Here is a 22,459-nt window from a genome sequence, read left to right on the forward strand (position 1 = left end):
GAGGTGGGTGGTGAGGTCAGTGCTCCTTCCCTCCCCCCGGCCCTGCTCCCTGGAGGCAGCAGTGGCATGGGGTGCTGGCTGAGGGGGATGGGAGGGACAGCAGGGCAAACTTCCCCACCCTCTTTCGCGCCCCCCTCCCCAGTCCTGGGAGGTGGCAGTGGTGCGGGGTGGTGGATGGCTGTGCTCTGTCCCCTCCCCCTCCCCCATCATTCCTGACAGGCAATTGGCTAGCAATGTTGATAATAACAATAGTACTTATGTTATACTTCAAGGTGTGGTAAACACTGTACAAATTTAATATGACAGCTTGCTGATCCAAAGCATTTAAAATCTTAAAGCTAGTTTGTATCTTTGCACAGAGTCCTGCAGAGATGGTGTTCTGGAGTTTTACTTATCAAGGAAGAGACTCAGAGCTGATATACCTGGTACAGGGCATGTATATCTAAGCACACTCTTCTTTGTGGATATGGCTGGCTCTAGTCAGGGCAGTGGAGACAGCTATGGTTCCAAATCCCTTCTCTCTCAGGGGTGCCATGTGACCATGGGGATGTAATTAGAGAGAAGGCCCTTTAATTCTTTTCTGCCCTTTTACCCTTCATCTCACCCCTCCCACTGGCAACTACACCAGATAAAATCTGGTGGATAGTGGTTACTATCTTTTTGACCCACACTTGCTGAAAAGGCTTCATTTACTCTTGGACTTGGATGGAAGCATCTTACATGCTTAACAACACTTCAGAATGTTCTCTCTGTCCCAAATTGTTCTGCTTCAGTCTCCTGCTCCTGTCCCCCAGGGTACTGCAAGAAAAAATCACTAGTAACTAAACTCCCATATTATGTTCCTCTTGTAAGCATATGCCAAAACTCATGTTCATATTGTTTTTACAGTAATGGCTTTTACCTTTTCACTGCATTAATACTAACGCTAAAATCACCACAACAAACACAAACATGTTAGTTTGCTTCTGTACATTGCCTTTCTAGGCACTTTAATTAAAGTGGTGTTTGTTTGTCCTGTAATATTACCATTCCCTAATCGAGGTACTGAGCAAGCACCACGGTGACAAGATAAGTTGCTTTGTTTTGTTCCATATGTCTGTGTTCCAAGTTTTCCATAGTTTTAATTGGTTCCCTGCAGAATAACATTTACAAGCATATGGTATGGAAAATGCTGACTGCATTTGTTATCATATATTTTAGTACATTGGTGGCACTAGATCACTAAGCCTTTAAATGTGATTATGAGGTTATTTAATGCAGGCTATAGTGCACTTATAAAACAGGAACAACCTACATTATGCCAAATGATATAAGGGAAATGCATTCCAATCCCTTTTTAATACTTCAAGGATAGAGGAAGTGGGGAGTCTAGTATATAAACGGTTTTACCTACTGTTTCTTCTGAGTGTATTTTATCAGCTTAGTGCATTTTGGAAAATCCTGTGGGAGCAGCTTTTCATGCCATGGAGGGGAATATAGGCTGCAGGGAACAAGAAAACCAACCCCCCCCACACCCACAAAAAAGCGAAATACACAGTGCCTGATCCTCTGTACCATGAGTTAACTCTATTGATTTCAGTCCTGATGTTTTCAGATGTAAATAAGTGCAGGATCAGGCCCCAAATCTTTGGTATACTATTTTGAATCCACCATTCTTTTTTTTACACCACTGCTCTCCTGACGTAAGATTTCTTGACCCAAAGCAAATAGGGCTGATTGAGAATGGAACAATAAACGGTAGCCCGTGAGCAAACTTTTCATGGAGCCCCTGCCCAGTCCCTTGCTCACTGGTGGAATTTTGTGCCCATTGAAGTTTCTCTTTTCCAGGATTTTAGATACAATGATTGAAACATTTCTACTCCATTTATTTCATCATTGTAAGAACAAGCTTTTGGAATCTAAAGGCAGCACAATTTCCAGTGCTAACTAGTGACTGTTGCACTATGTGTGTGCGTAAGATGATACAGGGACTTGATAACATTTTCCAAGAAATGTGATACTTTCTGTTGCACGTATTCCACACAAAATATGCTCCCATTTCACAGTGATGATGGCAGTGCAAGCATTTATATACAATAGAGGACAATATTCAGACTTTCTGTTTCAACTTTTTTCTTTCAAAACTGCTCTTGGTTGTTCTCTTCAGTCAGGAGGATTCACATCCCTGAAGCTTGTTAAGTGTCAAGCTTCAGGCCTTTGTGTGGCTTGTGAATGTGGAAAGGATAGCAATGGTTTTCTACAGTGGGAAAAATGTTTCTTTTCTATCAATACTCTCTGAAGGAAAAACACCTATAGAAAAGGCAGTGTTATAATTCTCCAAAGGGGGGAAGTGTTTCTGGGAGATATGAACCATGAAGCTTTTCATCCAAAAGAATTAAATGTTTAGAAGCATATGAGCATGTTAAGACAAATGTATATACATGAAGATTTTATTCAGCCATCCTTATGAATTGCTTATCTGTTTGTATATCTTTGACTGTGAAGTCTTCAGGACACACAAAGCCATAATTGCAGAATATTCTCTCTTTATGACTGGGTACACTATTCTTGGGAAGCTTGATGTTTTATTATATGCATGAAACACAGGAAGTGCCCAGAGAAGATACTGTACTCAAGATTATATTATATTATATTATATTATATTATATTATATTATATTATATTATATTTTTTGGAATATATCTTTTCCTGCTAAATCTAAAAGCAATGATTTGCATTCCTTTGAAAAACTGAACTGCTACCTGCTCTGCAACTGATTTTGACTGTGTTGTATAGGGAAGATAGAGGCAGGAAGTGTGTAAGGGAGGCTAATGGCTCTTTAGTTATTCATAAACACTATAATATTAAATAATGATATTCTCAAATGACATTTTGCAAAGCTCAATAGTTGCATCTCTTTTCCAGTGTGTATTTCCTTGTGTTATGTAACTTCATTAATAAACACAAGCCTATCTCCCTTTCCATACATGCTTAGTTTCCATGGCATATCACCTTGACATCTGTCTTTCTCAAGGACATCTGGTCTCACAAGTATTATAAAAATAGATCTCCCTTATGAAAAAGAAGAATAAAAGTTGCCCATAGCAAGGAAGAGATTTTGGGAAAATCCTTATAGGGAGTGAGCTTTCCAGGAGGCTTAAAGGGAGATAGAAGAGTCCTGTTAATGACTTTGTATTTTCACTCTGGGAAAACATATTAACAACATTTATATAAGGGAGTATTGTACGTTCTCAGAACCAGCCACTCCAAAGAAGTGAGGAATTTTAGCAATTAGATTATGTTAATGAAGCACATTCTTAAAAATGCAAAGTGAAATTGACTTCAGTTGCTCTGTCATCCATTCATCTATAAGATGCACATTTAGCTTCATTTTATTTCACCTTAAGCCATCGACAAGCATGGAAGTAAACTAGGGAGCTGAGATGGCATCACTGCCATTATCACTATTCCCTTTTCACTGTATTATGCATCCAGAATAATTTTGAATAAGTAATGATGAATAAGAAACCCATGTTCATATGGAGGATTTGTTGCCCAGTGAAAATGCAAAGAAACATACAGTTGTGTGTGCACAACGTGCAAGTACACACAGTTATATGCATACATGCACACTTATTTCCAAATACAGAATTACACTAGAAAACATTAAGGTTGCAAGATGAAGTGCTCAGAAGTCAGGAAAGGATGAATCAGGATCCTTGCCCGTAAAACTGTAACTCTGTTGTCTTGTATATTGATTATATTACAATATGATCCAATTCATTTTTCACCTTGACATCCATTCATTTTCCATAGACATCCTGCCACAGTTCAGTGGATGATCTCGTTACCTTTCCTGCATACCACCAAAATCTTGCATTGACTAAAGAATGCTTAAGCTATAAGCTTAAGTAAGCTTTTTATGGCACTCAGGTAGCACACAGCATGGGTATTGCAGACACCAGATTCTTTCATGACACATCTCTGAATAGAAACAATGAATACAACAGTGATAGTTTATACTCTGACAAATGAGTTACACATTTGCTCTTCATTCATTTTTCAATTATTTTGCAAAGAAACAAACAACTTCTGGAGGGGCTAAGTGCCTTCGATTCTTTCTCAGTGACATGTACATCACAGTAGGTCCAAGTTCTTTTGGACAGGGTTGTGGTGGTGGAGGAAGGGGAGCATGGGGAAGAACTGTAATAATTTAGATATGAAAAGTAAATGATACCCTGTGAATGGTGATTAAATATTACTCTGAATGAGAATGGCAAAATTCAGTATCTTCCATATTTCAGGTGTGTTGTGAAGTTTCCAGAATGAGGATATAATTCTTTCTTTTGTTGCAGTGATTATTATGTGCTGTAAGATTAAAATTTGGTTGTTAGATGAGTGTACTGATTGGGCATAGAACAATATTAACTCACTTGCTGTTCAAAGTAAGGTAGCACAAAGCAAGAAGGAAGTTTCTTTATTTTATTTCAGTAACTTCTTTGATAGAGAGTCCTCTGGACAGGCTGCTGAAGTATTGCTGATTCAGGCTTAAATAATAGTTCTGCTGAGAACATTTTCCTTCTTTAGTCATACCATACTATATCCTGTTTTTGTCTTGGCCGAAGAGGCTGGTTGATATCTTTATTTGGCCTGAGGTCGTTAAAAAGGATTTTTTCTTTACTCTTCTATGTTCCCTGTCACTTTTTTTTTGGTGTGGAGGTGGGTTATTGTTTTGGTCTAACATCAGGTAGTACAGTATCTAACTGACTTCAGTGGGAATTGTATCTAGGTTTAAGGGCAGAATTGGGATCTGACAGGCCATTTTTCAGACAGTTTTTGAAGTTGCATCTACAGTCTTGTGTGCATATCTACTGTAGAGCTCTCTAACTTCTGAGTGGCTGGGGCTGCACAGACAGGATACCATAATACAGTGCCATGTGGATACCCTGCTTCTGTGATGTGTGGGAATTTCTACCCGCCTCACATTGTCCCAGTGCCCCTGCCCCCCCATGCTCCTAGTGTGCAATGTGATGGGCACCCCTCCCACTCTACTACGCTGCACTCCACTGTGCAGTTTCCAAGACCTTTGAGTCCTTTGGCTGCAGGCTTCCTTGACTTCTCTGTGCTATCCTACCCCACCACCAGTGATGGGGGCAAGAAGCATGCAGATACCATTTTCTAATTTTTCACAATATGAGTTGTTATTGTACCTCTGTTATTGTGTTGAAGAAAGGGTAATCCAGTAACGGGCAGCACAAGTTGACATATAAATATATTTAGTCAGATCTATTAAATATCCATTTATCTTTTCATATTTTCAGTCATGGGAAAGGGTGGAGGTGCAAGGCCTGTATGTAATGCTATTACCTGTATGTAGTTCCATCCCACAGGACAGGTTGATTATGGCTGTGATCAAACCTGGTAATCCTAGATTAGAGCTGACTTCAAAAGGGAATTTCCATTCTGTGGAAAACTCTGGGAACTGTCAGTTTTGGTAACCAGAGGAAGACAGCTGACTTCCTGGGTTGCCAAGCTAATTGGCAAGACAGCTAGCTTGGAAGGTTGAGATGGAATAAACACATGCCTGTTGAACTTTCTGTTCAATATGGTGTAATTGAAACCTGACAATCTGTATTCTGGATCATAACGTGAACCTCTGAAAGACGCAGTTCCATTAACGGAGGCTATAGAAGTTTCATCCAACAATTACCAGCAAAGCCAAAGAACCCCGCTGAATAGGTGTTTAGTAAATATAAGTTTCTTTGGCCCAGTGTAAATCATAGTATAAATGATTCACGCTAACCTTCTGTAAAGTATTTCATCATAGGTGGGCACATCTACATGTGTGCTTTAATGTGCATTAGCTTATTTTAACGTGCATTGAAGCGTCACAAAAAAGTGCTCTTTTGCTAATATGTATTAAAATAGGCTAATGCACCTTTTTCTAGTACCTCACAATGGAGGGTGCCTATGTATGAGCAAGGAGGATTAATTGAGTCTGCTAGACTGCAGCAATTACCACTCTAATTGGAATTGCTCTAATCAAAATGCCACCTCTCCCCACCCCCACAGCATGTGTAACAGCTCCTGGAGGTATTAAATTTAATGCGCATTAGCAAAAGCACATTAATGAATGTGTAGACACTCCCAGTGAGATTTAATGTTTCAGGATGGATCTTGGCTCATGTTCCCTCCTGATCTTCCTGTTCCTGAGTACAGTTTTATATTTTTATGAATCCCTTCAACTTTTGGTCAGTTCTCGTTCTTTATGAGTCTGTTAGCCAACACAAATGCAGAAGACATCTAGGGGCAACATCTTGCCAATGGGGCTGCCATTTGGTATGGAAGCCATCTGTGAAACTCTTAAAAAGATAATATTACAGATATCTGCAGTGCAGATCCTACAGGTGTAGGTCAAAGTATGGCAAAATTAAAAGTCCTCTTTATTAAATCATGTTTTCATTGGACAATATAATGTAGAGCATCAAAGTGCTGTTGCAGAGATAAACTTATCAAAAGTCCCTTCCTTCCTTCTTGGAGCTGTGTGGGGCGATCCTGAGCATAAGACTCCCTGGCTTCCTATCTCTTTTCTTTTCTGACTCCCATCTGTCTAAAGGTCTCTTGGTTCTGTTTATCTCCCTTTCTGATTTTTTTCTTGCATTTTTGCAGTGTTTTTTCCCTCTTTTTCTCTGCTCTCTGTCCCCTCCCCCTCTACTTCCGGTTTCTTTGTCTGCAAGTTGTTACTTCACAGCTTTTTTCTTACTGTTTCTTTTTCTTTCTTTCTTTTTTGTTTGTTTGTTGCGGGGAGTTATAGTTTTCTATATCTTGCCTTTTGAGGAGTGCTCTTAGTTCCCCATCTTTTACTCTATTTTTCTGTTTCTGTTTTTTCCTAACCCCTGTAAACCCTCCCTGACTCTTTTCACTCCTCCTCTTGCCCCCCCTCTGCTGGGTACTCAACATTTTTTTTATGGCCACATTCGCAGACACTTACCTTCATAGTTAATATACACATCTATTTTTTCATTCCCTTACCTTTAGCTTTTGAAATTAACCCTGTCCTAGGAGGAATGGCTGCTCCTACATCCCGTAGCTGGCATGGGGATGCCTCTCAAAACCTCCCCCTTAACCATGGCTTGAGGGTTCACACCCCTCCCTGTGTCAGGGTCGAGGTCTGCGTAGGTGCCCTAGCTGGTCTCCTGGGACAACGTAGCATACATTATGTGGGTCATGTTAACACAGTCCCAGTGATTTACCTGAGCACTCCCACCCTGGTCAGCAGGGTGTGCGTGGAGGGACTGAACATTGCGGGCATACACTATCATGTCATGCCCCTAGACACTCAGGCAGTGGGGGTGGCAATTTCTAGTGTGCCCCTACATGTGACTGACTGGGAGCTGCCTGAGGGACTTGAGCTCTATGGGGTTCCTACAAGTCCTTTTGCTGACTGATGATTAGAAGCAAGGACCTGAAGCTGAAGCTTTTTTGAAGGCAGGTCTTCATGGTCCTCAGGGAGGGCCCTTGTTTTCTGCCTTTCTCCTTGAACCTCACGCATGATGGACGGAGGTTTGTGGTTTATTTTTTCTTGGGGGAGACCATGTGTTTTCAGTGTGGTAGCTCTTCCCATCTGGCAGCCCAGTGCCTGTGAGGGAAAGCAGCCAGAACATCGGCGACTGCAGTGGCACCAATGGATGGTGCATCCACTTCTGGGACACAGGCCTCACCCAGTGAGGCCGGGAGCTCTTCTTGACTTCCTTTCACCCCTGTGATATCTGAGGGGGCTGGGGTCTCTGGCGTGAGAGCACAATCCAGTGGAGGGGCTGGGACTGCTCCCCAGCCCTCTCCCCTGCCCATTCCACCTACCATGCCCACCCCCCAGGTGGATGGGCTGATGTCACCTGCCTGCCTTGACTGAGGCAGCTGGGGTGGCAGGTGATTGTGGTGCCAAGGCCCTGTCAGATGATAGGGCTCAGGCCTCCACCCAGCTGCCCTCCACTGCAGCCTTGTCTGAGGTGGCTGGCCCTGGGGGGGTGGGCCCGTCCCCTATGAAGGGTGGGCCACCTGCCACTAGGAAGAAGAAGAACAAAGAGAGGAAGGTGAAGGTCTTCTGGTCTCTTCTTGGCCCCTGCCTCCTGTGAATTTTCCTGGACAGCCTTGCTGACAAGGTCCTGCTGATCAGCTGCCGTGAAGCAGTGCTCATGCTGCTGCCCAAGAAGGGAGACCTTGGCTGCATTAAGAATTGGTGGCCAGTTTCCCTGCTGTGTGCAGACTACAAGATTCTGGCCAAAGTACTGGTGACCCGCCTCTACACTGTCATGGCCTCTGTCACTGGGCCTGAGCAGAGCTACTGATTGCCAGGCAGGACCATCCAAGACAACCTGTTCCTGCTGTGCAACCTACTCACAGCCAGTGAGCTCTTTGGCCTAGACATTGGCCTCATCTCTCTGGACCAGGAGAAGGCCTTCAGTTGGATGGGCCATGCCTACCTCTTCCAGACCCTGAAGGCCTTTGGCTTTAGGCTCCTTTTCACTGGGGACCTCTGGGTCTTGTATTATGGCAGGGGGTCGGACAAGATGATCTGCTCAGGTCCCTTCCGACCCTAGAAACTATGAAACTATGAAACTAAGACACCTCCAGCCTGCTCAAGGCGAACAGTGTGCTCTGTGCCCTGTTCCCCATGTGTAGGGGCATTCATCAGGATTGACCCCGGTCAGGCATGCTCTATGCCCTGGCCATTGAGCCACTGCTGCATGCACTGTGGCACCACCTGAGTGGTGTGGCCTTGCCATCGGCCACGGGCCCATTCATTGGCCCTCCACTCCAGCTCTCAGTGTATGCGGATGATGTGATCATCTTCCTTAGCACCCAGGAAGACACGTGGGCCCTGACAGACTGCCAGTGAGCCTATGAACATGCCTCCTTGGCCCATATCAATTGGGCCAAGAGTGATACCCTGCTGCTTGGTGCATGGATCAGCATGACCCTCCCCCCCTTAGATTTGCTGGGGGCCTCACCTGGTGCTGTGAGGGCCTCAAGGTCCTGGGCAAGTTTCTGGGGCCACCAACCTTCATGGAGTGCAAGTGGGACAGCCTTGAGGAGGGGGTGGAGGCCTGCCTGCAACAGTGGTGCTGGTTCCTACCCAGCCTCTCCTACTGTGGATGTGTCCTCATCACCAACAACCTGATGGCAGTGACCCTGTGGCACCAGTGCATTGTACTCGACCTGCCAGGGGACCTACTGAAGAGGCTCCAGTGCCTCCTTGTAGATTTTTTCTGGGATTGGCACTACTGGCTCCCACGAGCCATCCTTTACCTACCTGTCGCTGAGGGGGGCCAGAGCCTGGTCAGCCTGGCGAGCCAGGTGGCTGCCTTCCGCCTGCAAGCCCTTTGTGTCCCACTTTGACCCAGATGAATCGGCGGCCTGCCCCTTCTGCCCCAGGGGCATTGAGAAGAACCCCTTTCATGCTTTCCTCAATTTTCCCCACCTGTGGCCACTCTTTATCGCTCTTGAGCGACCGCTGTGGGTGCTGGGCAGGAGCCTCTCAGAGAACACCTACGTGTGCTTCTACCCATATTGGGTGGCTGAGTGGGCTGCCTGGCCAACTCTCTATTGGGTCAGGCCAAGATAGCTAGTCTCAAGAGCCGCTGCAACCGGCTTGCTGGGACCGGCTCAGATGATGCCCTGCATTTTTCGGGTTCCTGGTGAGGGCACACCTCTTGCTGGAGTTAGAGCACACTGTGCTTTGGTGGGCAGTGCCCACCTTTGAGGCATGCTGGGTCCTTGAGGGAGCGCTGTGCCATGTGGAGGATGGCTGTCTTCAGTACACGCTCTGATGTCATGACTAGTCTGGGCGACTGGGTAGGCTCAGTGGCAGACTGCAACTCCATGCTCGTGCTACGCCCTGGGCCCTTACCAAGCTGTTTTTCTTTGTGTGCGAAGTTGAAGGTTTTGTCATGTGTATGATTGGATAGAGTAGGTAGGAATCATTTGTTTATAGAGGGCTTTGGCCTGTATGACTGTGTAGCCAGTGTCCCGACCGCATAACTGCATGTTAGGCACAACGTGTAATACAGCGAAGGTGTCTGTCACGGTGTGATGTTATGAATATAATGGCATGGTGCTCTTGGTTCGATGGTAATTTGTTTGTCTTTGCTTTGTACATTGGACCTGGACCCCAGAGGGGCCAACTTTTTGTACCTCGAACTCCTGACTAAAGTAGCTAAAAAGTCAAAAAGTCCTTCCTACCTTCCTCCTGTGGCAGAAGGAAATAACCTTTCAAGTTATCAAATTCTATTGCCAGGATAGAGTCCTCTAGCAAAAGAAGTTATGAAATATTAAGTTAACTTGATCTTTGCATAAAATATTAAATTAGCTTGATCTTGGCTCTCAGCCATTTCTGTGACAACACAAGCATAAGAGGAAAAAAGATAATCAACTTAAAAGCCCTCAGTTCAGTGGAGATATCATAGTGGCTGCCATTCTGAGACAAAATCAGAATATAGTCCGACATGACTGCTGAGAAGTACCTATGCAGATGAAGATCAGAAAGAGCCTTCAGTAGACATTCAATAATTACCTAAACCTCTTTATAAAAATGGTTTCAAGTCTCAGTCTGTCTGGGGTAGATCTTTGGAGTCTGTTCCCAGGCCAACCTGCTAGATTGAGTTCCAAGGACCACTAGAGAAGCAAAATTCAATCTGACCAGTCATGCAGCAGCAGCAGAACTCCTTCAGGATCCCTACTTCAGCATCAGAGCTGGAACAGCTTTCACTGACACATCTTCTGCCATCACATGGCTGTCTGTGGCTAGTAACAATGCAGTATATTTTCTATCAGCCATGCACATGCCTCTTTCCTCATGCAGAAAACCTCCACCAACCTGCCTTCTGTGTACTCACTGAAGAGCTCCTGAAATCATGTCCCTTTTCCATGTAGCAGAAGTGCAGATGTCCGTTGCAGGCAAGGTCCCCCACATACCCACAGAACAGATCAGGCTTGGGGCAATGCAAATGAATATATATATACCTCTGTTTTTGTGTGGAGGTAGGATGAAAAGGGTGTGGGCAAAAGAACTGGTTTTGTGATTGTAAATATAAATATAATATAGGATTTTCTTTTTTATACCAGGGCAGGCCAGTTTAAATATTCCTTTATATGTAAGAGCATTTTAACCTTGTATTATGAGAAAGGAAAAAGAAATCTTGTGTGTAATTGAGCTATTTTGACATTATAATCCACAGTGCCAATATATATTAGCTGCAGTTGCTACAAATTTGATTCGAGGTGTACATAGCCCATAGTACATATGAACAAGTCAGCTGCTTGCTGCAGATAAGAGCCAAGAAAAAAAGCCTCTGTTACCACAATTGTCTAATGATATTAGTCCCATACTAATGTTATTCCTTGAAAAAAAACTGGGTAGAAAGGAGAAGTACTTTATAGTAAGTACAATACAGGTTCAATTTAAGTACAAGATTGCAGGAAGAGTTTAACATTTAATAATGTACATCTGTTGAATAAGATAAACCTGATCCTCAGCTCCATCAGCATTGTTCTTCTGACTTCAATGGCACTATACTGATTTACACCAAAAGTGAATATGGCCTAATAACTTTAATTTATTTCATGCCACACACCCAGAATATCAAGATACATTACAAACTGTGACATGTTGTACAGAATGTACCTTTTACAGAGCCAAATAGAAACTCATTGATCATAGCAGAAATCTGTAGGTTTGATGTAGAGGAAGAGAATTTAATTTAGAAGCTCAAATTCACCTGGGATGTCTTCATGTTCTCAGAGCTATTAAACCCTGAATCTGGGCTACATGTGCAAAAAGGAGCTCTACCCCCTTGGGAGTTTTTCCTGAGGTAGAACAGGAAGTCTCATACTTGACCTGTACATTTTTCTTCTAGTTACTTGGCCAGCCTTAGGATTTGTTGACTGGATTTGTGTGTAGAGACAGAAGAAACATCTTCAATGAAGCGTCTCTTCTCTGTTGTGAAACAGCAAGTCGTAAAGGGTTAAGAGGGATGACCAGGAGACCAGGCCTGGCTCTCTGTTGGTTGGCAGGAAGGGCAGTGTAACAGGGGACACCCTGGGGCCTGATCTTATTCCAGCCTGCCCACCTGTTTCTATGGGCAGTCTGCCCAGTCTCTCCTGCCACGACTTTGTTGTTCCCATAAACCATTGGTATAATGCGGGAGACTGCCCATTACTGCTCCGATGCCAGGGGTTGCTATCTGCGGCAGCATTCCTCCCCTACATTGCAGCCCAAGCCTCGCAGATGGCATCCACATGTTGTAACTATATCCTGGCCCCTAACTCCAGCCTCTCTCATTGGGCTCCATGCCCCTCACTCATACTGGGCTTCTTGCCCCATACACAGAGCCTCTGGGCTCCTTGACTCTCACTAGGCTCTACACCCCTTGCTAGGCTCCACGCCTCTTCCCAAACTCTGGGTTCCTCGCCCCTCATTTGCTCTGGGGCCCTTGCCCCCCTCCTTGGAACCCCCTTTGGTCCTGCTGACCTCCTTGCTACCTACTGGGATGTGGGGGCTGGGGTAAGGTGCCCCTATCCACCTTTCATTGGGGTGGTAATTGGTCTAGCATTTCCTGGGAGCTCCCATGCCACCAGGAGCCCCACGAGGCCACCTATCCCCAGCAGGGTGCAGTTTTAGGTCATGCCTAGGACTAAGAGCCTCCTATCCACTCCCATAAGCTCTTGCCCTTACCCCCAGGGTTGTTCCTGCTGCAGCTCAGTTAGGCAACATTTCTGCTTAGGTTGGCAGCAACAGACTGCAGCCTTTATATACTAGGTTCTCAAAATGGCTGCTGCCATCAGGTACCTTCTGGATGCCTGACCCAGCCCTTAAAGTAGCAGGCACCACAGTGCCCTGCCACAGGCAGAAAGATTGCTGTTGTGCTCAGCCATCACTGCCACTGCTGGTAGCCCAACTGCAGCTGCTACCGCATGGATTACTGCTGGCCAGGGAGAAGAACTGCCTTGTTGCATCTCTGTGGTGGGATTGGGATACTGGCACTAGAGAGAAGATGTAACTAGTGAAATAATCATTCAGAAGAGTTAAAGCCAAGAGATTAAAAGCTGGAGAAACAAATGCTAGGGTTTAGAGCACTTTCAGAGAAGAGAGCAGGGCTTAGAGCACTTTCAGAGAAGAGAGCATGCCTGGCAAAGACAGAAGCAGACATCAAGGAAGGAGGAAAAGATACTGTCTCAGTTTTAAGTAGGTTGTGAGGACTCTCCAGGGACTCTGGGCATTATGCACTTACTGTATTTCATAGTGTATAACTTGACACAGTGTATAAGTCAACCTCAAATTTTTGATCAAGAAAGTTAGGGTTTTTTATATATCTGGTGTATAAGTCAATCTTCGCTTTGAACGTTGTCACAAAAAAAGTGATTGGGCCCTCACATGCTGGTGGGCTCTGGGGATGTTGGATTGGGTCCCTGGGACCTGGGGTAGCACCTGGCCTGCTGGCAGCCCCCACAGCTGGGCTTGGGAGGCACCACCACTGCGGAGGGAAGGACCAGGGTCCCTTGCAGCTCAGGAGTAGCTTGGCTCACTAGCAGCTCAACCTGTGGCTGGTGGGGTGTGGGCAGGCTCCACAGAAAGTAGAATCAGGCCCCTTGCTGCTTCTGCCTTCAGCAGGCTCCTGTGGCCAGGAGGACATCTGGCATTACCCAGGAATGGGCTGTCTCGCCCCATGGACAGTGTGGGGTGTTGGGCAGGGATGGTGGGGAGGCCAGCCCTGCCCCACACCCTAGCCTGCCCCCTGCCTGCACGGCCCATGGGGAGAGGCAGCCCCTTCCCAAGTGGCCCCAGGCATCCTGCTGAAGGCAGAAGCAGTAAGTGGCCCGATCCTGCTTTCAGTGGAACCTGCCCATGCTCCCCCTGGCCAGGGGTCAAGCTACCAGTAAGCTGGGCAGCCTCTGAGCTGTGGGTGGGCTCCAGTCCTTCCCTCTGATGGCAGCACTCCCCGGGCCTGGCCAGGTGGGCTGCTATCGGGCTGGGTGCTGCCCCAGCTCCCAGGGGCCCGATCCAACTTCCCTGGAGCCCAGATAATTATCAAGGTGGAAATTTAAGGGTAATTTGTTTGGGTTCAGACCTAGAGTTATTCACCATGAAATGTGATACCACCTAAAAAAGGAAACCAGAAATCTAAGTCACAGTAACAGACTAGCAAGAAAGTGAACAGGGGCTGCTGGCATCATGTGGTTGTTGACAAAGAAGAGCCACTGCTGACCAGAGAGACAATTGCACTGGAGAGGCAGGGCCCAATTAGATTTCTCAAATAAATTTTGTCACCAGGGCTGGACTGTAATATAGGTATGGCATAATTCTGAAGCTGTGAACAAACACTATTATTTCATGGCAGTACTGTAAAGGGATAGCATCTGTTTGTGTACAATGTTCTATGGATGTAGCATGTAATTGCCTCAGGGTCCCCTATTACTTTGTGCACTGTTTACTTGATCAAGGATAAATGACAGGATTAGTCTCAAAGAAGAATTCTATTTCAGAGCTTTAATTGCTACATTTTTCAAATTGCAGCCAATAGAAAATGTAGCTTTTAGAACCTGTTTTTTGCATTTTTCAAATATTCTTCTTACTAGAATTTCAAACTTATCAGAACCATTTTGTTTGTCAGCTGTTAATGGCCTATTAATATCTTTTTTCTTGAAACCACTGTACAATAGCTTACTATGAAAATGCTGGTTGCTTTTGAAACTATATTTGATGACTTATCATCTGTCAAGAATTTATTTTACCAGCGGATGATGTTGCACTCTGTTAGTCATGCTTAGCTGAGACAGGAATACTGCCTTTTAGAGACTTTGCTTCAAATACTGAATCTGCAGTGTAATAGAACCAAGGTTAAAAACAGCTGATCACCAGCTAAATTGCACACATGCAGTATTGGGAGAAAAAATCCTGGCTCTGGCTCTGAAACACAGTCTACTAAAGGAAAATGTTTGTTAATTGTAGCAATACTGACGTTTATATTGTCTGTAATCTCCTCCAGACAGAACTGCAGATATTTTAAGAGGGTCTGATAATACATGTAACAGACAGTACTAAATGTACACTAACTAGTGAATGACATTGATAATGAAATGGTTGTGTGTAGACGAAATGACAGGCTTATGATGGGTAAACTCATTGCTGCTGGTACCAGCCTATGTCCTATATTTTTTGAGGTGTGGGCATTTCTAGCTTGCTATCTGGGCAATATAAATATTCGAATATGAAAGCTTACTATAAAGATAGCATCCAATAAATGCCTCAAGAAGCAGTGATGCTAAAGACAGGAAGGATTAATTACTGTTAGTAGAGGTTTGAAGCTGGTTGTTAAGTAATATGTTCTATAATGTAGTTAAATATTGAGATATTTAAATAGTTGCTGGGACAAAGAGGAAAGATGATTCAGAGGATAAGGCATTAACTTGGGACACAGGTTCAGTTCCAACTTTACCCTCAGCTTATTTCATGGCCTATGTGCAAGTCACTGTCTCTTTACTGTACAGATAGCCCTACTGCTGAACATACATGCACTTTAATCCAAGGGGTCTAGTCATACAATCACAGACCTCAAAGGAACCTGAAAGGTAACCTAGTCCATGCCCATGTACAAATGTAGATGCAGTATTCCTAAACCATTCCTAATCATTATATTTACTTCATTTTCAATTAGGCATATGTCTAGGATATAATTTAAACTCCTAGTTTGCTATGCAGCAAATTTCCTGAGGGGATGGTACTATTTGTTAGCTCTGATGATTTTCTTGAGTCCAGTAGGGACAGGGTAGCTAAAGCACTTCTGCAAACTTGCAGAGGTACCTTGGTAGGCGGTGTTCAAAATCAATGCTGCTACTTATGTGAAAGAGTCTTTACCTAGTGGATGTATTTTTAAATTAAGACATACCTTTTGATTAAAATTAACGACTATTAGGATTTTTTGATGATTTATTGTGTTATATGAGTTTTTGTAAATTCTAGAGGAAGTATTGCCAGGCAGAACTTCTATTCTTCTAAAATAACATTTATTATGATATCACTGTAATATTAATATTTGTTTGATTCTGCATAGTTCAGGTAATGCAAAGTGACTCTTTACAACTTGTGCTGAAACATTTTTCTTTTAACATATGTTTAGTTTGAGGAAACAAGCTAGGAGCTTCACTTTTCTCTCAGTGTCATTGTCTTTCGTGCTTTAAAAAAACAAAGTACAGGTATGCGGTAACTGATGCCCCGTGCCTGTGAATGGCATATATAATACAAAAAGTGCATTATATGTGCATAGATGATCTAATGGCTCCTTATAGCCTTAAAACTATGAAATAACATTAAAAGATCTTTATAACAAATGTGCTTTTAAAGAAATATTTTCTGATCACATGTGATAATAATATTCACATGTGAATAAGTAAATTCACATGTAAATAAAGGGAAGCAGCTTTGTGCAAACTTATGACAATTAGAAATGTTTGAATAATCCAAAAATACTTAATGGAACTTATTTAAAAGATAAAAACAAGTAACAGCGGTGTTTTAAACAATATCAGCATTTTTTAAAGCACGAGCACCTGGAAGTTAAAGTGTCTAGAAACTCACTAAAAACAGGAAAAAATGTATTGGCTTCTCTTTTTTGTTCAAAGTGCAAATGGTAAACAAATAACAAAATTAATGAAATTACATTTTTACACTCTTTTTCATTTAATAGTTTTGGGTGTCAGGAGAATCACAGGATATTTATTTAGTTATTTATGCAGGTTCTTTGTTTCACCTGGTGATATACTGACATGACAGTGCCTGTATTTTAATTAGAAACATTTCATTATCAAAGAATTTAAGGTCAAACTCATAGAGCTGTGGGAATGAAGGGGGATTCTCACTAGTGTATCTTTACGTGAATCCTTAGCAATGGGTGGTGTGAAATTTGCCCTTGTCCCAAGTGTAGCTGTGGCAGGTATTGTACCTGATGGACACAGTTCAGAGCTTAATTTTTCTCTCATATTCTCACATGTTCTGGTGGGAACAAATAGTTGTTAGCTTGTAAGAGCAGCATATCATAACCTCCTTCCCTGTTGGGTTGTGCTAGCTGAGGTGTCAGTGGATGCCACAATAGTCATTCCTTCATTCATGCACCTGTTGGACTGCAGAGAAAAGATGGGAGCTTTAGTGCCTGACTCCAGTGTGCTAAGATTCAAGGTCTAAAGAGTGACAGTGTTATTCGACTAATAACCACTAGTCGAAGAGCCTTCGTAAATCAAATATTTCATTTTTAAAATAAAATCTATTAGGAGGAAACATATTAGAAAAATGAGCGGTTTATGTGTTATTATATCTTTCCCTAAGGCTTACTGATCCCTGGAAGATTGAGAAGGCCTAATCTACTCCTTTAAAACGCTATTTTAGCCCTTAAGCATAGGATAATTTTGAAGTAAAACTATTGCTTCAAAATAAAAAAATCAAAACTCTTCATTTAAAAATTAATTGGATTTAAACATTGTTTGCCCATTTTTCTGCTCTTTTTCATTTAAAACTATACAAAAAAATTAACCCAGGTTTGCAAATAGTTTTGGCCTCCTAACCTTGTCTTTTTCTGCAACGTTAGTCCAGGTCAGCTAATATTCATCACATGCAGATCAGCAATTTTACTTCTCTGATCAGATCACAGGCTGTATGCATAAATATGTTATACCTCGGTTTCCAGTTTATTACATCACACTTCCATGTCAATCGTGATGGGGGAGGGGACCAAGAAGAGAGATTAATAGATATTAAAAAAAATAGAGTTGTAAACATGAGCATATAATTAAAACAGATGTTGTTTTAAAAACTTGAGTTCTTTTCCTGCTTCTATACAATGACAAGCAGCAGGAATATTGCCAGCTGCTACAGTTAGGTTCTTACTTCAGCTCCTCAATTCATTTTCTCTGCTTTTGGAACAGCAGAATATCTCCCTAGCAGTGGTTTTGCAATAAGAAAAAGAACATGGGTATTTTAAAAATAAATGCGTGGATTTTAGTACTCAGGAAAGATGCCAAATTGCCAATGCTGGCAATGGATTTTTTTCTCTTTTAAGAGAACATCATAATAACTGAGTAATGAACAGATGAAGTTGTTGCTGGAGTTTAGGCTCGATGCCTGTTTAAGCTTTAGTATTTCTGCTAGGAGTGCCACCGGAGTTGCTTGCTAGTACCCTTAGAAGTGGTTTTTTGGGGGTCAATGAACATGTATTCACTGGAAAATAGGTATACAGGCATAAGCAGTGGATGGCTAGCAATTTCAGATACTACTGGTCATATTGAATGATTTGTAGAGGTGATGGGGCTATCTGTTCATTTGGTACACTTGATTCTATCTTCTGTTTTTACATGGAAAATATGAAAGCCACAGAAGCAAGCCAAGTACATACACTTATGAAGGAACTAAATAAAAACATCTTGCTATGTATAACAGCTATGAGTTTGAGAGCATTTTATTTTGCCTCTAAAATGGAGTAAAATTGGTGTAGCTTGCCAGTTCTACATCAACATTGTTCAAAGACAGTTTGGAAAAGGGAATTAACTAAAAATACTGAAATAGAGAAATCCTGATGCTGATAAAGATGGATATTTAATAAGTTATAGGTATCTGACCCAGCCAGTTTTGCAACACTACTTTTCAGAAAGCTGTGGTTAATGTAGTTTCCTCCCCAGTGGTATGGAATGCAGAACATTTGTCCTGCTTTTATTTCCTAAAGGTATTTTGAGTGACTGTGTTCTACATAATAAAAGAAAAAGCGAACGGTTCCTCTTTTATCCAGGTAGAGAGATTAGACACTTCTATCTTTTTATTAACATGTTTATACTTATTGAGGCAAGTTATAAACTAATTATAGCCCTTTATGGGAAAATTAAATTTAACTTGATACAGTGAAGAAAATTAATTCAAAATAACAAAATGCACTTCAGCCTTCAGACAGGGAAAGAGACAATCTGTTTAATTGTACATGTTTGGACGTTAGGTACCTACATTAGCGTCAGTCAGATTTGCTTCCCAAATTAAGAGCCATGGCTCATTAAAAGAAGTAGACTGGAACATTTCTGTACAGCTAGTGTTTCATTAATGATATATTCCAAAAAAAAGGACAATCCCAGGTCATCTCCCACGTGTGTGCATGTGTGTGTGTGCACATGTGGATATGCACATATGCATGTGTGTGTGTGGCTTTCTGAACTGGGCATAGATCTTTCTGAGGTGCTCTGCATTAATACTGCTTGCCTGGCATTTCCCTCTCTGTGGTTTTGAGGAGACTCAGTTGTACAAAACAATGAACATCTTTAATTCTCTCTGATGTCAATGGGAATCAAAGGTACTCAGCAACATACATGGTTGTGCTTAGCTTTCTGTAGGATTAGGCCCATGCCTACATCCTGTGCCAGAACTTGTTAAGTGATGCAAACCTTGCTGAGTGGATCTTTACCCCTAGTATCCTACCACCGTTTGCTTCACTAGTCTGTGGACTTACCTCTAAGGCTAGGGACAGACGTTAAACATAAACTGGTTTAAGTGATCAGAAACTGGCTTAAACTTGCAACAGAACGGATGTTTAGTGCACATAAACTAGTTTGAAAATGACTGAAACTGATTTGAGATAAACCTGGCTGAATGTAGTATCAGACTTAACTGATCTGGGTCAAACCGGTCTATGCACTGTCTCCCCCAGACCTCTTGCTGGTTTAAGATTAACCAGATACCCCCAGAATCCTGGCATGCTCTCTGTGGTGGGCAGGGCTTTCGGCTCCACAGCAGGTCTGGCCCCTCCCCTCTGCTCCCTGGCTGGAGCTCTGGCAGAGATCGCAGACACAGCAGCATTTGCCTGGCTTCCCCCGACCTACTTGCCTCTTGCTGATCATGCAGGAATCCTCCCCACCTCCCGCCCATCTCCCACAGCATGGAGCCCATCCCTGTGGACCCTACGCATGTGGAATACTAGCTAATGCCAAGACATGTCTGTATGTCTCTCCAATTTCACTGGACAGGCAGACAGAACAGTGACCACTTAGGGGTTTTTGGAGCTAATCAACAGGTCAGTTTAAGAAGAGTCTGAAATAATGGAGAGAGGCTATTGTTTTGCTGATGGGGTGATAAAGCCCCTGGTATCAGCCCCCTGCTGGCTTGCCTGCCTGTCAGTTTGCTGCAGACAGTATAAAGGAACAGGGAAGGAGATTGAAAAGCTCTGTATCATCAGCAGATGCATGCACTGCATCCCCCACCCCTCTTGCCTCAGAGTGCTAGCAGGGGTCTGGGGTCTGGCAATACTCCCACCCCTTGAGCAGCCATGAGGGAAAAGCCTGGGATGGTGCAGGAAGACCTCCCTAATCAGAGGTCCTTCTGGGGCCTGACCACAGCCCCCCTCAGCTCAGCACTCTAAAAGGGAAGGGAGGGCTGCTCTAGCACCCCGCCCCCCCCCGGCTTTTAGCCTGAGCCACTGCAGGCATGTGCCTGAATTTCCTCAGTTCACAGAGAATGTCTGTCTGGTTACAGACAGATTTAGCCTAGCCAGGTTAGACTAACCTGCAAACATTGAATCAATTTAGGCTCAGGCTTCTTGAATGTCTGTCCCTAACCTAAAGCTGTTTATCTTATTATCCTACAACACTGATTTCAATATGTCTTCTATGGGCTTAGTATATTGGGCCTAAGCCTGGGTCCCCTGTTCACCCCAAACTCCTGTTGACTTCACTGGGAGCTCTGGGTGCACAGGGAATGCAAGTCTGGCTTACAGTTAAGGAAACTATTTCGATATTTTAAAATGTAGTTAAATGTCTTCATTCCCTCCTGTTTTTCACTGCCCCTTTTAAACATATTTTATACTGTTTGTTTCAGAACCGGAGTAAACGCCTGGAGAAAGTCCACGTTGTTCTTGGGAGTAAATCCTGTGACTTGGATTCCCTCGTTTCTTCTTTATCATATGCCTACTTCCTAGATAAGGTAAAAATGAGATTCTGATTTATTTGTTTGACATGCATGAATGTTCAACAAATCAAAACATACATGTAAAAGATCCCACCCCCTGACCTCATTGCAGGCAAAGTCAAGTCTCCTTTCCAGTTAAATGGAGGCAGATTGAATCACTTCATTATCAAATGTAATGAGATAGATTATCTGGCTCCACAAATAATGAATTGGCATAGACTAACTTATGACCATTATGAAAAATAAACAAAGACATTAATTCAGTATAGGTATTGGCACATGGTCTATCCATCACTAAGGTGTGATATAAGTGGTACATAGATTTTCTTCAAACCCCTCTGCACAGGAATGGATTTCACCCCAAGGCCTTTGAAGCAAACAACAAATCTTTGTGTAACTGTTTTTATTAGACTGGGTGATTCACAGGAGGCTAAGGACATATAAATATTGTTTATGTATTACTTGTGTTACAGTTGCACTGGAGATCCCATAGTGCTAAACATTCTATATGCAGATAGTAAAAGTTGGTCAGTCCTCTGGAGAGGTTGTCATCTAAATAGTTGAGAAAGGAAGTATTATCCCCATTTTATAAATAGCCTATTGAGAGAGAGTGTGTGACATTTTGGCTTTAGTCAAGACAGTGAGACTTTTTTCCTATTGACTTCAATAGAATCAGCATTTCTCTCAGAGGAATCAAGGAGTTTGTCTGAAATTACAAAAGACATTTGTGGCAAGGTGAGACTTGAACCAAGATCTCCTGAGTCCATTGCAAGACCAGTTTAAGATGGAAAGGTGAATATTCAGTGGAGATGACAGGGATTTAGGTATTTGACTTACGTTTAGTGCACTTTGAAGACCATTTTGATGAATCTAATATTTTGTTAAAATGGAAATATAGATTTTTTTTTGCAATCCTATTTGCTCCATATCTCAACAGACATATAAGGAGGAACTGGCAAAAAGCTTTATTTGGAGCAAAAATAAAAATAATAAAGAATAGAAAAACAACGGGCAATTTCTATTCAGGCTTGTTTTCCTTGTCTCAGACAGTTATGCATGGCCCTGGTGAGAGGCAGGTACTGTTTAACACTGCTGTGACACATACATGTTCTCCTGTTACAGGTCAGTCCTCCTGATGTTCTGTGCTTGCCAGTGCTGAATATACCAAGAAGAGAATTTAGCTACTACACAGAAACAAGGTTTATTCTGGAAGAACTGAATATCCCAGAATCATTCCATATATTCCGAGATGAAATCAACTTACATCAGCTGAATGATGAAGGGAAATTGTCTTTAACACTTGTTAACAGCAACATGCTGACAAGGTACTTTGTTTTATGTGCAATAAAATGGCTCTTCCAGCTCTGGTTTCAGCTGTTATAAATGTTGTATTTTATGGTTGCATGATTAAAAAACACTGCGGTTTTTTTTGTGATATGAGACCAATTCACAAATGCTAGGGGGTTCAGCTTTATTTTCATATGTGACCAGTAC

The 22,459-nt window shown here is 42.8% G+C and overlaps 1 protein-coding gene across 1 annotated transcript in view; it reads left to right on the top strand.

Annotated features, from left to right (window-relative positions):
- PRUNE2 (prune homolog 2) overlaps positions 1-22,459 on the top strand; it is a 300,796-nt gene that overhangs the window by 41,704 nt on the left and 236,633 nt on the right. Inside the window, exons 2-3 of the mRNA XM_019517431.1 lie at positions 20,876-20,980; positions 22,088-22,290. Coding sequence (XP_019372976.1) covers positions 20,876-20,980; positions 22,088-22,290 — 308 coding nt within the window. The remainder of the gene's footprint in view (positions 1-20,875; positions 20,981-22,087; positions 22,291-22,459) is intronic.

Source organism: Gavialis gangeticus, unplaced genomic scaffold (assembly GCF_001723915.1).
Source record: "Gavialis gangeticus isolate Ggan-Ray unplaced genomic scaffold, GavGan_comp1, whole genome shotgun sequence".
Classification (NCBI taxonomy): domain Eukaryota; kingdom Metazoa; phylum Chordata; order Crocodylia; family Gavialidae; genus Gavialis; species Gavialis gangeticus.